At 37.7% G+C, this 16,732-nt stretch overlaps 1 protein-coding gene and 1 pseudogene across 2 annotated transcripts; both read left to right on the top strand.

Moving 5' to 3' along the window:
- Positions 1–84: 84 nt before the first annotated feature.
- LOC110055957 (uncharacterized) lies at positions 85–8,552 on the top strand (annotated as a pseudogene). The gene is made up of 6 exons (XR_016202302.1): positions 85–1,610; positions 2,276–3,015; positions 3,687–3,937; positions 4,169–4,236; positions 4,648–4,749; positions 6,276–8,552. The product of XR_016202302.1 is annotated as an uncharacterized LOC110055957 (transcript).
- A 130-nt stretch (positions 8,553–8,682) lies between these two features.
- Positions 8,683–16,341, top strand: LOC110055956 (zeta-crystallin-like). Its single transcript, XM_089274947.1, has 8 exons — positions 8,683–8,986; positions 9,307–9,459; positions 10,706–10,869; positions 11,447–11,498; positions 14,509–14,658; positions 14,794–14,895; positions 15,179–15,274; positions 16,006–16,341. Exons 1-8 carry the CDS (start codon positions 8,897–8,899, stop codon positions 16,165–16,167), a joined length of 969 nt encoding a protein of 322 aa, XP_089131073.1. The 5' UTR covers positions 8,683–8,896; the 3' UTR covers positions 16,168–16,341.
- The last annotated feature ends 391 nt before the right edge of the window (positions 16,342–16,732 follow it).

Here is a 16,732-nt window from a genome sequence, read left to right as displayed (position 1 = left end):
TGATAATTAGGATGTGTTGTCGTAATCAACTTTGTATGGTTTATAGATCTTTGGATGCATGGATATTCTAAAGTAATGCATATGCTGCTATAGAAACGTCCATAGTTAGTTTTGGAACCAAATCAAACTTAACATGGTGTTATTTAACACTTGAAAGTAGTGTGGTTTTGTTTCTAATTGTATTTTTTTTCCTTTCTAACGTTTTGGAAACGTACTAAAACTACGTAACAACTTATGCAATGATAATGTTTCTTGTAATGGGTACATCAAAACGTATTTATTTGAATAAAGTTTTAAACACGGTCACCCTAAACTAATTTTTCCGTCAAATTATTTGGTTAAGTGATTTTTTTTTATCCTCACGAATAGATTGTGAAGGTTTTCTCTAAATGTTTCATTTACATGAATAATTTTCTCGTCATCAAATACACCATGATACGCAGTTCAGTTAAGATTTATGTGAGATGTTGCATCCCGTCCTTTTTGAATCACACACAAAATGAACGGTAGTAATGGTAACTTTATTAGACACTGAATTTTAAATCAGTTTTAGGTAACCAATTATGTTACAACTAAGGTGAAAGATGTAAAAGTTATATAAATAAATAAATTACGCAAAGGAGAGTAATGCTGGAGAGGAGAGTGGAATGCTGGGGACGATGACGAAGTCAGGTCATGTAAGAGGGAGAAGTGTCTTTATAAAATTATACCTGTGCTGATCAACTTTGATCAACGGCTTATGGTGCGAATTTGGCCTAATTTAAATAAGCCAAATTTAACAACCGAGAAGTAACGACTCCTTGAAATTAGTGACAGGAAACGGCTGCTAACCCCAAAAGTTTAAATGGGGTCATTACTTTCAAAAGTACGTTTCACGTTATGTGGCGAGAACCTTACTGTTGGCTGTATCATCTTTCCTAGTTTGTGTTACAAGCTTAGATAGTAACCGTCAATCTAGACTGCTAGCAGTCTTATTTTCTCCCGAACTTCAGCGGGGGTTATGTAGTGATTTCCGTACTCGGCCATACCGCCCTTTTGCGTTCGCGATCGCCAAACACTCGTCCAAGGGACCCTAAGAGAAACGACCGGCTACCAGCAGTCGGCTGTCAATCAGCCCCATCCTCTCCGTGCCTAACCACCCCTAATGTCGCAGAGAGGTTTTGAAATTAGCTCCAGATTAGGAAGGTCAAGAAGTCTGAAAAGGTGATACCTTAGGCAGAAAGATTTCGCTGGGAAGGATGCTTTTGCGTTTTAAAGTCTCGTGATTAGTTGAGACCAACATTGGAAGCTGTCTCCGTCAAATGGCCGATTGTACTGACATGGATGCAAAGAAACACTCGAACCATTATTGTAGCGACAAAATCAACAAAATTTCATTCGCTGTTTCCGTGATTTCGCTGGTTCTCGCTGCTTTGTTGTTTGTGGAAGTTGATATCGTGAACAGGAAGGCGGAATCGATGGAAACAAAGCTTCAAAACCGCGTTCAGCGGATGGAGGAATTGACATGGAAGCTAAACTGCAGAGAATGGTGCAAGAAACGTCACAATCAAGTGCAATACATGCAATACCTACGACAAGAAAGAGTACAAGAAGGAACGACGCAATCTCTGGTGGGTTTGGTTGAATATGCTATATTAAGTGTGTTAGTTCAAGACTGCTACGTAGGTAAGATAAATAAATCCCTTTCATGTTGAAAGAGGCAGAATCACTTATTCTTATACAAGTCGAGTCACCTTAGCTCACCTTAAACTATGAACATTTTGAAAGTCTTGAGAAAGTAAATTATCTTTTTTGGGTACATAAAATTTGAATGATATTACGAAGTATAATAAACTTTGTAATAAGATTCTGTCACTTGAAACCTCGCAGTCCTGCCATTAACCCTTTGTACTGAACAAGCCACTTCGCATCCCTCCCCTCGAGAACATGAAATTTCTCTAAAATCGTGCCATGAGAATAGAAAATATGTTGTGAAACTCCTTGCAAATGATTAATAAGCTCTTGAATACTACTGGAAAATGTTTTTACTGCCCGAAGCCAGAAGACGGACAAAAAAGTACGGATGAAATATTATACCGCCGTACATGCGCTAGAGAGTGTAACAGGCCCGTCATTCAACAAATCTCAATATCACTTAATATGTAATTGGTGCTTACGTTTAAGGACGGACCAAATTAACAGTTTATTGTGCTGTCGTCTTCATTCTCAATCATAAAGTCTCGAGCAAATGTCTCAATTACCTCAAATTTAACGGTGTTTATCTTGCACGGTACAGACGCTATCAACAACTTCGAGGGAGTTTCTGGACATCGCCACAAAAACAGAAGAAGTGTCGCTCAGACACCGAATGCACCAACAGTATCTTTGCAGCAAGTCCGCCAGGAAATTGACAAGAAGTTGAGCCACGTTTGCACCGCCAAAGACAAGCTTTGTCAAGTAGGACCCCAGGGTCCCCCGGGGGATCCCGGTGCCCACGGATATCCCGGATACAAGGGAGAGAAAGGGGCCCCTAGATAACTGGCCCACAGGGTCCCTTGGGTCCTGCTGGAGCTCAAGGTCCAAGTGGAAAGCAGGGGCGTCAAGGACCACAGTGGATTAAGGGTGAAAAGGGCCAGAATGGCTCTGTGGGTCCTCCTGGAGTAAAGGGAGATGTTGGAGCGATGGGCCGTCCAGGAGAAAAAGGCTCCATTGGCTTCAAAGGGGATTAAGGCAACAGGGGCGCTATGGGTCTTCGAGGCCCAAAAGGACAACTTGTTGTGTCACCCAAGATAAGGATCTTTCCAGTGTCCCAGGAAGTCTCTATCAACCAATCAGCAGTATTTTACTGTTGGGTTGATGGTCACACGACATTGAAGACAACATGGCGTAAGCTTGGAGGTGCTTCAATTGACGAAGTGAAAAATAGCGACGTCCTTCATATTAAAAACGTTAAACGATCACATGCTGGATCGTACTCGTGCTCGGTGTTCACTGGTTACGGAATTTTCAGAGTTATCAGCACTTTGGAAATCAGAGGTACGAAAAAATGCTTCCAGTGTGCTCAAATGTTGTCAAATGGTTTTTCCTTTACTACTTGCTTTACGATTTGCCCACACCAGTCTGACTTTATCGACCGACAACTGTCTGTGTTGCTGACTGACTGACTGACGGACGGACGGACGGACGGACGGACGGACGGACGGACGGACGGACGGACTGACGTACTAGTTAGCAAAGCAAGTAAGTGAAATACCTGTTACAAGCAGGCAATCAAAGCGCCCTGGAAATTTTAGGTAAACATATTTTTATCTTTGTATTAAACAAACACTAATTTATGTAATTTTATTGTGCAACACAGGAGAAATGACGGTTAACTGTTGGTGTTGCTGTTACGTATGCTATTGCTGTTGCTCGTGGACTTTGTTACTGTTATTGTTACTCTCACTGATTAATCGACTGACTGGCTAGTCGGTGGATGGCAATTGGCTGGTTGTTTGATTTAGCTGCTATTGTAGAGATTGCCGCGAGGAAGTATAGAAATCAATTGGAAGGTTTTTCATTGACTTATCCTCCCGTGACGCACATTTTACAGAAATGGGTCTTTTCGATAATGGCAACGAAGTTGATGAGTTTTTGCAGCAATTGGTAACGTACTAATAATACTTGATGACAAAATAAAGCATTAAATGCGTAGTCTTTTTTTGTAGAGCCGCCGATATTTACGAAGAAACCTTCACAAGTTTTCGCGGATCTGGGATCCACTTTGACCCTCTGTTGTGAGGCTGAAGGTTCAGTGTCGTGGACACGTGAAGAACGGTCCCTGAAATTATTGTCTGCTTTTCAACAACATGGATGCCTTACCGAAGCAGTGTGAATGAAGAAAGTGCTGGAAAATATACTTGCCTTACAACAAACAACTTTGGATTCTCAGAGTCGACCACTTCAGTAATAGTGACAGGTTGAACTGTGCTTTTATTTAACTATCAAATAGTTCAACCTCACAACAAACACAATTCAACAGTTCTTTCTCTCTTTATGGGGCCATAGAATCTGTAATTGCAGAATCCCACAAACAGTTCTCAGGAACTTCCCTTGAAAATTCTTTTTTTCTTCCTTTTGCCTACAGATCTTTGTCATTTCCATAATTTTCAGCGGTTATAGAAAATATGAATTTTAGCTTTCAATTTAGATTCTCTTCAGTTTATAATTCCATTTCAGTGCCCATCTCGCCAAAAGAGCTTGATGAGCGCACTTCAAGTACAATCTATTGCAAATAGCTGTAATTTTAGGTTCAGCAAATGAGTTTCAACCTTCAATTGAACACGATTCTAACTTGTGAACGTATCGTACAAGGTGGTTCCGAGGATTGTCTATGGGCGCTACATAAATAGTGAATAAATTTGGAAAACAAATCACTGGATGAGCGTTGATCGATTTGAAACGTAGGCACAGTGCGAAATCGGATGTCGGCAAGCAAGACACATTTCCTTCGCTATGATATCAAACATTATACAGTAGTCAATCGGTGTTACCGCGAGCGTAATTCTTGATGTTACCTTAAGGTTCACCTGAGTATTGCATATTATCTTATTGTACTCTTACACCTCTACTTTTCAGTGGGGACATCATGTGTAGAGGCCCGGAGTAAACGAAACGGTATAATGAAAGATGGGGAGCACTACCTCACAAATAACAATCAATCGGAGTAAAAGAAACGGTATAATGAAAGATGGGGAGCACTACCTCACAAATAACAATCAATTCTTCAAGGTAATTCAAATTTGTGGCAACCGGCTACTGTTATCAACGTTTAGTCGACTATCGAAGCTGAAGCCCACTCGTGGATGTTTTGTGGTAATCAACATCCCATTGTGGGAGGCGCGGTTGCCTCATGGTTAGTGCGCTCGTCTCCGGATCGAGCGTCCGGGTTCGAGCCCTGGCCGGGGATATTGTGTTGTGTTCTTGCGCAAGACACTTTACTCTCACAGTGCCTCTCTCCACCCAGGTGTATAAATGAGTACCGGCGAACTTAATGCTGGGGGTAACCCTGCGATGGACTAGCATCCCATCCAGGGGGGAGTAGAATACTCCTAGTCGCTTCATGCGACAGACACCGGGATATGCTCCGGCCTGATGGGTCACTTGGTTCGTATGCAGACATTTTTTAACACCCCTTAAGGTGGCTCCATAGGGTAATCATTTATGGCGTTGCGCGCGCAAGTGTTATGTTTTGAATGCTGTTTTTGCATTGGCTCTCACACCCAGTCCTCTCAAACTTATTACATGTAATAACCAATGATTAAATAGTGTTTTGCTACAATCTCTGTTAAAATTTTGGGCTTTAGTCTTGAATTATAAATACCCAAACAAATGTGTTTTTTACTGTTTTTATGGCTTTATTTGTGATTTTCTTGAATGTCCTTTGGTGAAATCTTCCAAACGTTTTACAGCACATCACTTCCAGCGAAATACGAATTTTAAACACAAAAAAGGTAGGGTTTGTAAAGGCAGGTTTTTCGATGTTTTCAAATTTTACCGCTGCAAAAAAACTGTCTTATAGATTTCCCTGAAAAACGAGCTCCGACAGAAGTAAACTATTTACTACCAATCTGCCAAATTTTACGGAATTTGACCGAAGGAAACGCAAGAAAATTCATTGTCAGTTTTGCTTTTTGTGCTCATGTTGACGTCATAAAATATGAAATTTGTGATTTTTCTTTTTACTTTGTGTGCTCATGTTGACGTCATCAAAAACACTGACGTTCTCCTTCGAGCGCACGCAGATTACTTGAGCTTTCGTCCTCAGCGCGCGTGCGATCGTAACACTACAATGAGCTACCTTAAAGGATGTTTAGCAGTACGTTTCCGACTGGGGTATCTTGCATTTGTTTTCATCGTGATTAAGTTATCGCAGATTTATAGGATTTTATTAGCCTGTCAACTTAAAGAAGACAAAATTTCATATTCTTTATAAGTCAAGACTTAATATTTGTCAAGGAGATTTATTAGGGCCAAACGTCGGGGAAATATGGAACTTTAATATAAGCCTTTCATAGTTTCTATATTTCAATTTGGTCATCTATGATTTTAAAATAAATGTTGTCGTTGTCATCTTTGTTGCTTTCGCTGTTATTGTCGCTGTTTTTATTGTCGAGGCTAGGAGACCTATCTCTGAGATTTACTTTTTCATACTCCATGTTTAAGAAAGCCATGTAAATTGAAAGTTATCATTTTTTTTCTTACCGAAAATAACCCTTCTGATATGTGAAACCGTTCTGCATCTCTCTCCTAATCAGGCATACTGTGATGTTCTGGGCTGGACGTTGATTGCTCGATTCTCAAATAAGGACCACAAACATTGGATGGATGTCCAAGGAACTTGGTGGTATGATCGTCATGCCGCTGTTGGAAACACAACTGGTCCGACTGTTAACGCTGACATGATCTCGCCGGCGTTTTGGTTGACCAGCGGCAGAGAGTTGAAGATTACGCGTAGTGATGACCCTACTCACACTCCTGTTTGGCTGGAAAAACATTCCGATCAAAAATCACAAGCTACGGTGATTTTAGAAATGGAAAAATTTGGTCCAATTACCGGTGTCGGGGAAGTTGTGTGGTTACCTTTGGTGGTGAGTACCAGTATACCGAAGGGTTTTACACAGGTCATTGCAATGGAAACCTTCAAAACGCCAACAGGATCGGCTTCTGGTGTGACGGGTATGATGGATCAGTGATGATGATTAGTGGAGGTGGGACGGGTGGTGGAACTGGTTGTTCAGGAGCTGATCACGGGATTGGAATAACAGAAACTAATGATGCAGCTTCTTTTATTGAGCTAAGAAACGGCTACGAAGCTGAATATGACTTTGGTTATGACGCTTTGACAAAAAGCACACCAACCAGCTACTACTCATTAAACCTTTGGATTTGTTGAGTAAGTTCAGTTGCAACTGCATATCATTTAAGAAGTTTCGTTTTTGGATCATAAGTTTACAAAGTAACTCAACTTCATTAGGATCCAAAGAAGAACTTTAATTCTGAAAACGTTGCTTGTGCCTTAGCCGTTTCCCTCCTTTAGATAAGTATTAAGTGGCTCTGTGATGTTTTCTCTAACCTCGAAATTTGTAGAGTGGCTGCAGTGTTGCTGCAGGAGACTTCGCGCGGTACAATAGATCTTCTGATATGGGGATTTTTGGGGCAATCAGTGTGGTATTTAATGAATCTGGACATTATATTACTGTGAAATAAGTGATTTAAAAGAAGTAACTTGTACAGATTAACTTGCAACGTACGATGTTTTGGTCAATGGCATATACACGCGCAACAGGGATATCGTGTTGCCAAACAAAAGGAACTTTGTAATCTTCATAAAAAGGAACTTTTTCTCCCAAAAGGAGAGAAAATTCCATGCTTGGGAATACCAATGTGGTCGCCTTGACGTCACCATGATGTGGAAACACTATGTAATTTTTCAATTGACAAATGAGGCTTCTTACTCTCAAGTGAATTATATACTTCGTAGTTAAAAGTAATTTCTGATGTTGTAAGTAAGGTTTCTTTCAGTTTTGTTTTCGCTCATTAAAGTCGTGATGAACCATTTCTTACTTAGGACCCGTCCACACTACGCCGGAGAAATTTGGAACCAGAGTTTATGCTCGCAAAACGCACCAAATTTTTTCCGTCCACACTACGCTGGAGAAATTTGAAAACGTAGCAATCACCGGCGACAGAAAAGCTCGACTGCAGCCTCACTTGCTTGGGTTTATCACGTGACTATCATGACGTCATCGTTTTTTTTCAATGTTTCCCGTTCATTCCAAAACGCAAAGCCAGCGTTTTCAAATTCCTCTGGTTTTAAGAGCGTTTTCGAGAAGCTCCGTTTTCGTGACGGATTAGTGTGGACGGTAGGCCAAACTGTAAACTTGTTGTCTTCGATAAATAGTAGTAACAACAGATACGACAGGTTAACGTTAGTTTGAGGAATGACTTGATTCGGAAATCTTATGAATAATAAAGAATACGCTGTCGCTGGTGACGTATGTTTAAGCGTAAATTAAGTTTTGGGCGTGTTTCACGCTTGGCCGAAAAGTTCAGTTTGTATTAAATTTAAGTTTCTGGATAGGGTGATTATTTTTAAATCATCGGTAAACGAACTATGACCATTTTCGTGAAAAAAGGGTTACCATACCAACTTCATGACCCGTTAAAAATACCCTTATTTCACTTATGCTGATAACTAAGAAACGAACGGTTAAATCCTGACTTTTAAACTTTGTGGATAGTTTAACATTGACATGCTGATTACAATTATGATGGTCACTGAATTCTTTCGAGTGATAAAATCATAAGTGTTTTATTCGGTCATACCGTTGCCATGGCAATGTTTTTATCACGCCAGCTGCAAAATTAAAGGCTGAAAAGTCGATAATGTTTAAGGTTACGGGTAAATGTCGAACTTTTTCATGAGTCTAAACTAGTGCAATGGTTTGCATTTACAAAAAACAAATTATTGCAAATGACAGTTGCATTATGACCCGATAGTGTTTGGAACAGTAAAGGCGTTTTTTACATTAGCCATGTTATAGATGCCGATGTCGATGTGCTGTTAATGCTAGTGGTTTTCTTGGAAGATGCGGGTGGTCTTCTTTGCCCGTCGTTCGGTCTGAAAGTTATTCATTCTTTAGCTGTAACACCCACCGGCGCGGCGAGCAGGAGCAAGGGCTCAAGAGCCCTGGTGCCGAGAACGTACCAAGACTTGTGGGTAAGGATAGTGGACGAAGCGAAAGCAGTGTAAATCATGAACTACGATTGTTTTGGAAGTGTTAAATAGAGTTTGAGAGAGTTTCTTCTTTCGGGCGGAATCTGTTTCAGGCGAGAGGGAATCGAGAGACCTCGCACTGTCTCTAACTTTGAGGCGATGAAGGCGATTCGCGTATCGTCGTTCGGTGGGCCCGAAGTACTAAAACTTGTCTCAGATGTTCCCATTCCTAGTGTATCTATTGGACAGGTAAGAATTTATTTTTATCTTTCTCCTAAATTTGTCTTTGTTAACATAAAAAAAGAACATTAAAAGCATGGTTCTTCGTTCACTGTTCCTTTAATAACCTTCTCAGAGACGGAGAGGAATGGACGTTGGGAGTGGTTGGTGGACCTCAATGTTGTAGTACATAGAGAGTCAAGAGCCAGTCTATGTGTTACCACAACTGGGAAATTCTTATTACTTCATGACTGTCTAACATCTTGGAAAATTTAGTATTAAATTTTGTGAAATTTATAGATTACAATAGGATTGCTTTCATTTCTTTCTCTTGTTATATTTAACTGTAGGTACTGGTTAAAATGGGAGCAGCTGGTGTGAATCCTGTGGACACATATATCGCAACTGGAAAGTATGCTATTAAACCAGCATTTCCCTACACACCAGGATCTGATGGTGCTGGGGTGGTACACAGTGTGGGCGAGAATGTTACAAACTTTAAAGTGAGTTACAAGATGTAAAGTGCAAAGCCTTGGCAATAACAGAGTAAAAATCATAAAAAATGAAATATTGAAGTGTCCAGCATTGAAATATGTACTGTAGAAGCTGGTCTGAACTTGAAACAATTATTACTGGTTGATGTTTCTCTTGATATTCAGAATAATAAAAGATGACTTCAATGTTATCAATGAAGCCTGATCAATGAAAGGCTCAGAAGATGTGAACACTTACCATCAGACCTTGATGATATTCTGGATATCACGAGAAACTAAATTCAATGATTGTTTTTAATGATACTTTGTCGGAGAAAACTCAGAACATAAGGTTTGCTTACATGTTATGAGCAAAACAAATTTAGTTTGATCTACTAAAACTTTTGTATAAATTCCTCACTTTTTGCAAATTATGTATCGACTTTCATGTTCAGATATTTTTTAATACTTTCTTTGCTACTTCCATGGATGTTATATGTAATTGGCAAATATCTACATTTTCCACATTTTGTAGATGTAGTCATATTGTGATTGAAACAGAACAAAACCTAATGTACAGCTGTTAGACCAAGCTCAACAGGGGGCACTGATCACCCCTAGCTGTACAGATGTCACTATGTGAAGATGCATGTTTGACAAAATATTATATCTAATATTTATACAGTGGAACCCTGCCTTATGGTCACCTCTTAATATGGTCGTCTCATTATTTCAGCTAGCCTTTTTTGTCTCAGCAAAATGCCCATATATTTTCTTATAAGAAAACCCTGTTAATGCAACCAGTCTGTTAATACGGCCAACGGCCACATTCTGAAATCCCAACCTGTATAATTCTTCATAATTTTTTACCCTGTTTATATGGCCGTTCTAACCAGTTATGTTCATCTTTTCATTGTTTGTACAGTCTGTAATGTTGTATGTACTGATTGAAGTTTCAATTTTTTTAAGTTATATATCTGCATTCTGGATGTTTGTTGAGAGAACAGTTGTTTAGAAGTGCAATTTTGATATGTCTGTTAAGATGTCACTCAATTTAGACCAATTGTGAATTTCACTTAACCCCATTAATACGGCCACCCCGTTAATACGGCCAAATTTTTATGGCCCGTTGGTGACCATATTAATGGGGTTCCACTGTATCCACAGCTCATAGACTCACATCTATAATAATAATATTAATTGTGCAACTTGTATTTCTTTAGTACATCAGAAGTTAATTTTTGGTTAAGTATTGTGGACTGATTTTTCTCATCAGGCAGGAGACTGTGTTTATGTATGTGGAAGCTTAACAGGGACTTATGCAGAGTTTGCTTTGTGTAAGGCCAGCAGTGTGCATCTTATCCCCGACAACATTTCTTTCAGTCAAGGAGCAGCCATCTATATACCCTATTACACAGCCTACAGAGCATTATTTCAAAGGTGGGATTTTTGTTAATAATATGTCATAAATAGGGTATAACAATTATTTCTAAATAAAATTTACTATTAAGTAGTTTCTGACAATTGTCAGCATTTCATTTTGAGAGACAAAGAGGTTATGGGAGATAAGCCAAGTTCAGTCCAATTTAACATGCTATTTGTAGATCTACAGTATGTGTGTGAGCTGCTCACATTTTTACTGTATTTCTCTTGTTAAATACCTGGGATTAGTCATTCAGAGTGGGGTGGGGGGTACACTATTTAAGATTGGTGTTAAGTTTAAATATTGTTAGCTGGAAGTTATGGACCCTGAATTTCAATATCAACATTACAACATAATCAAAAATATGTGTAATTTCCTCACCATACGTATAGTCATCAATCATATTTTGGATCATAACTCTTTAGCTACTGATCGAAGAACTCAATGGTGGGTTTTCGAATTATACATCAAAATATGAGACTGGTGCAAGTAACAGATAAAATTGCAGATTGTTATGTACAGTCAGTCCAATTTTTAACAACATATTTGAAACAAAGTTTAACAATATTTTTTTTATTTCATTTCATGCCACAGTCTACATGCCAAGGCAGGAGAAACAGTTTTAGTCCATGGAGCTAGTGGAGGAGTAGGGAAATACTACTTTTTATTTAGTATTGCATTCAGTTTGTATCTGTTTATCTGGGCACTGTGTGCGTGCACTTATAGCAGTATATTACATTACATAGTTATATATTAAGGCAAAATGCAAAATTTTGTAAATAATGCCCTATGTCATTGTTAAATTATCTTAAAATTAGCTTTATATTGTAATTTCAATTTTTTATCTGTCCTCTTGTTTGTTTTTAATTTTTATTATGATTTGTAGGCTAGTGTCCCACTGAAAACCGCCAAGGCAAGTGGGCTCCCTGGATAAATATTATTATGATTATAATTATTATTATTACTATTATTATATAATAATATAATATATAATAATATAATATATTATTATTATTATTATTGTAAACACTGTTGAAATAGGTCTTAATAGTTTATTTCTTTTAATTTACTTTTACCTTGTAATATACTGATATTGACATTGAAACCCAGGAGGGAGCCATTATGTAAACACTGTTGAAATAGGTTTTAATAGTTTATTTCTTTTACTTACTTTTACCTTGTATATACCAATTTGTATGGAATATGTTAATTAATGTTATGATGATGATAGTAGTATTAGTATTAGTTGTAGTAACCATGATATCATGATTAGATACGGAAACATGTTTTACAGGTTTAACAGACATCAAATTATGTAAATATTGTAGCATTTTGTAAAGCTTAGCTCTAGTTTTTGTCACAATAAACACTCCTCTTTTTATTTAAAAAAAATTATTATTATTAAAGATTCGCACAGCTATTGATGATATTGAAGCTGGTTTCGTCATTGGCTCCGGACAACAACAAGTTGCCTAGGGAAGCCAAGAAACACCCCTTGTTTGCTTTTCTCTTCTTTCTACCTCTCCAGCACCTTTCTAAGAATTCTTGCCGACCCCAACAATGCACATCTCTGGATCAGTCCAACGGGAATGCCCACCTCAATGGCTCTCAGATTGTCATTCAATCTCAGTGGTATTGGTCCCAATGCTCCCACTACCACTGGAATAACCTTTGTCCTCACACCCCACATTTTTCGAACTTCTCTTGCTAGATCTTGATACTTTTCAACTTTTTCATCTTCCTTCTCTCTCACCCCATTATCCTCTGGAATTACCACATCTATAATCTGACAGCTCTTGTCTCTCTTGTCAATGATCACCAAATCCGGTCTCCTAGCCCCTATTTCAGGGTCTGTTCGCACACTGAAGTCCCATAGAAGTTTGTAATCCTCATTTTCAAGCACACTGTCTGGAACATGGTCATACCATCTCTCCTTTCGTTCAAACCCACATTTTCCTGACAGGTCCCAATGGATTGCTCTAGCCACGTTATCATGTCTCCTTTTGTATTCTTTTTGTGCCAGTTTCGAGCACGAACTTACAATATGGCTAATGGTCTCGTTACTCTGCTTACAGATTCTACATTTCGGGTCATTCTGTGACTTGTCAACCATCGTTTTAATATAGTTTGTTCGTATTGCTTGATCTTGTGCAGCAATGATAAGAGCTTCTGTTTCTCTCTTGAGCTTTCCTTCTTTTAACCAGGTCCATGTTTCCTCAATTCTTTGTTCTTCACCCTGTCTTGCAAACTGTCCATATAACGGCTTTTCTTTCCAGTCTTGAATGCTTTCAGTTCTTCTCCTCGCTTTAAAGTTGGCAGCTGTTTCTCTATTCTCATCCCCATCCCTCCTGACGGCTTTTAACAGTTCTTCCTCGCTTGTTTGGACATAACATTCTAGCGATATCTTTGCTTGATTGACACAATCCTCTACTGATATCAAACCTCTCCCTCCGTCCTTCCTTGGCACATAAAGTCGTGCCACACAGTCCCGTCGATGGAACCCTCCATTCATGGTTAGCAATTTTCTTGTTCTGCGGTCTAGGTCCCGAAGTTTTTGTTTCCTCCATTCAAGTATTCCTCCTGCATATCTAACGAGTGACACTGTCCAGGTGTTTGTGGCTTGTATCAAGTTTCCACCATTCAACTTCGAGCGGGCAACTTTTTTAACGCGTCGTAAGTATTATTATTATTATTATTATCATTATTATTAGTATTATTATTAATAGCGGTTTTCATTTGAGTGGCAAAAGTAATTAGACAATTACTTTGGTTTTGGTTTTGGTTTTACTACAGTTTGAGATTGGCTGAGTAGTTTAATTGGTATGTAATTGGTTTGGTTTTGGTTTTACGACACTCAATTGAAAACCGCACTATTATTATTGTAATTATTATTATTAGTAGTAGTAGTAGTAGTAGCAGTAGCAGTAGCAGTAGCAGTAGCAGTAGCAGTAGCAGTAGCAGTAGCAGTAGCAGTAGCAGTAGCAGTAGCAGTAGCAGTAGCAGTAGCAGTAGCAGTAGCAGTAGCAGTAGCAGTAGTACTAGTAGTACTAATAGTAATAGTAGTAGTAGTAGTAGTAATATTGTTAGTATTGTTAGTATTATTATTATTATTATTTTAAACTTTTTTTTACTTTTGATTTTTACTTCTTAAAGCATCATTCATTCAAATAACCAAACCTATTTCAATTGCCATAATTGTTGCTGGGGTCAGTCATGATGTTATAATTTAAAAATATTCCTGCATGAAACATCTGTGGGGCATTCCATGTAAAAAGTGCAAACCGGTACTGCTAGAAATAAATCCTTAAATGCTTAGTGTTTATCATACTACCTTCTGTGTGGAAAATCCCATGAGATGTGTTTTCAATAGTAAGTTCAATTAAAACCTTAATCTGAGGGAAATGGAAAAATTATTACAGCTTAATATTTATTACAATCCTACACTGTAATTACAGGTACTTGCAATTTTTATTAAGAACCGGTAGTCTTCTGTATTCATTAATTCATTACATAAAATTAGTAAAAACCTACATAATTTAGTCAAAATGTTTAAAAGTTTGTTTTTGTATGTCAGAAAATGCTCCAGACTTAATTACATAACTAGATTGCGTTTGTTACTTCAAGGATGGCAATGTCATCTTTGATTACTTCTTTAGGTTGGCTTAGCAACTGTACAACTTGCTAAAGCTTATGGAATGAAGGTGCTGGGAACAGCAGGAACTGCTGAAGGTGAAGAGGTGGTCAAACAGGCTGGGGCCTTTAAGGCTTTTAACCACAGACAAGATGGATATGTTCAGAATATTTTGGTACTGTGGTATTGTGATATTAGTATTATACATGTAGTAAATTTTGAAATTTTGAAAATATGTATGTGACTCATGAAGTTTAAAATTAAAAAGTTTTTAATTATTTGATATTTGATATTATTTTATTTTCTACAGGATGCAACTGATGGTCATGGTGCAGATGTCATCATAGAAATGTTAGCAAATGCCAGTTTATCAAAAGATCTGAAGCTTGTGGCAAACAAGGGGCGCATAGGGGTATGCCTGTTTTAGAAATAACATTTAGTACCTCACACATGACATTAATTTTGGAAGAAATGATTATTCTAATAATTGGCAGTACATATTTCAGAACATCAGTCAACATCAGTGAGTAAGATAGGACTTAAGTCTCTGCCTACTCATCCCACAACTTATTTAGAATTTGCATGAGAACGGTGAAACATTGAGTTTAATTGAAATAAACAACTGTGCATTGAACCAGAAATTTGTAAACATACAAAATCTCTGGACTCATTGATTAGCCATGTTATTTTTTTAGGTTGTTGGCAGCAGAGGAACAATTGAAATTAATCCAAGAGAAACTATGGCTAAGGAATGCAGCATTGTTGGTGTTCTCTTACCTCGAGCTACCGAAGTAAGAAAACTTTGCCTTTAAATTAATATTATGGGAATTTTTATTACAAGGTGATGGGTGACAAGAAGAAATTCTGCAGTAAATGTGAGTGAAATTATCGCACCACGCTGGTGATCATCATTCTTTATGTTCACTCTCTAGAGTTATTTATACTAAAATTTGCACCCATTAGATTAAAGGATCGAACACACAGGATCTTTTAAAGTACTGACATGTAAATTTGTGAGATCATTACATCAAAAACAATATCCTTTATGACAGTCAGGCTATTCTTGAAGTATGTTAAAGTATCCTTTACATCATGACATCTTAATGAAAGGATCCTAGTGAACAATTATATTGTTCTTCACGGCTACAGTTACGTTTATGTACTTATTCATTATTTCTTTGTCATACAAGAAAGTACTTATAGGAGCTGTAAACTAAAGAGGCTATTATTATAAATTGTTAAATTTCTATTATTAAGTATTCATATTACTCTTATTATTACTAATAATTTTATAATAACCAAGATTCTCAAGTTAAATGTACTAAATGATTGATTGCATAAGCTTTTAGCTAATATTACAGTGACTTACATACATGTATCTCAAATGGATCTTTCAGAATATCCAGTTTTATATTGTTGGGCTGTGCAGACATTGGATATAACAAGTAGTGGTAGGAAATGTACTTTCTAATTTATTTTATTAATGTATTTTTCTGTATTAATTTTCTATGACACTTTATAGAGTGAGCTGCAAGAAATGGCATCTGCAATAGCAGCTGGGCTGCAGGCAGGTTTTTTGAGCCCAATTGTTGGACGTGAATATCAGCTGAGCCAAGCTTCAGATGCACACAGAGATATTATGGAAGGCAAAGGAGCAAAAGGAAAGCTCGTCTTGCTCACTTAAGATAGTGTATGTTGCAAAGGACATTTTTAGCATCGTGTTTGCATTTTTTATTCTGTTTGCTTGTAGTGAACAGCACATTCTGCTGAGAATGTAAGGAAGTGAATTATGATGTATGTATTTTACTGTTTGTATGGCATGTTTCATTAATTACACACAGGCTAATGATAACAAAAAGGCAGCAAAATATTTGAGTGCCCTGTAAGTTCTTTATGTAATGGTAGAAATATATGCAATGTTTCACAGACAATAGACCTCTTTAGCTTGGGCGGTTTGTTTTCCCATTGTAGACCACGTGATGATATTCTTGAGAATTCTTGCTTTCAAATTTTTAAATAGTCGCATGTGCATGAATGAATAATTTTAAGAAAGATAAAAGAAACTTCTCTGGAGAATATCACGTGGTCTACAATGGGAAAACAAACCGCCCAAGCTAAAGAGGTCTATTAAGAAATAGAATACATGTACATGTGTACTGAGTTTTGTCGAGTTATAGAAACATGAAGTTTGGGAGAACGAGAAATGCTGTTAGAGTTCTGCCAAACTTTTACGAGTGTTTATATAACAT

The sequence above is a fragment of the Orbicella faveolata genome, unplaced genomic scaffold (genome assembly GCF_042242905.1).
Source record: "Orbicella faveolata isolate gen_17 unplaced genomic scaffold, um_ofav_v1 contig_36, whole genome shotgun sequence".
Taxonomy (NCBI): domain Eukaryota; kingdom Metazoa; phylum Cnidaria; class Anthozoa; order Scleractinia; family Merulinidae; genus Orbicella; species Orbicella faveolata.
This window is presented reverse-complemented; position numbering and strand designations above follow the sequence as displayed.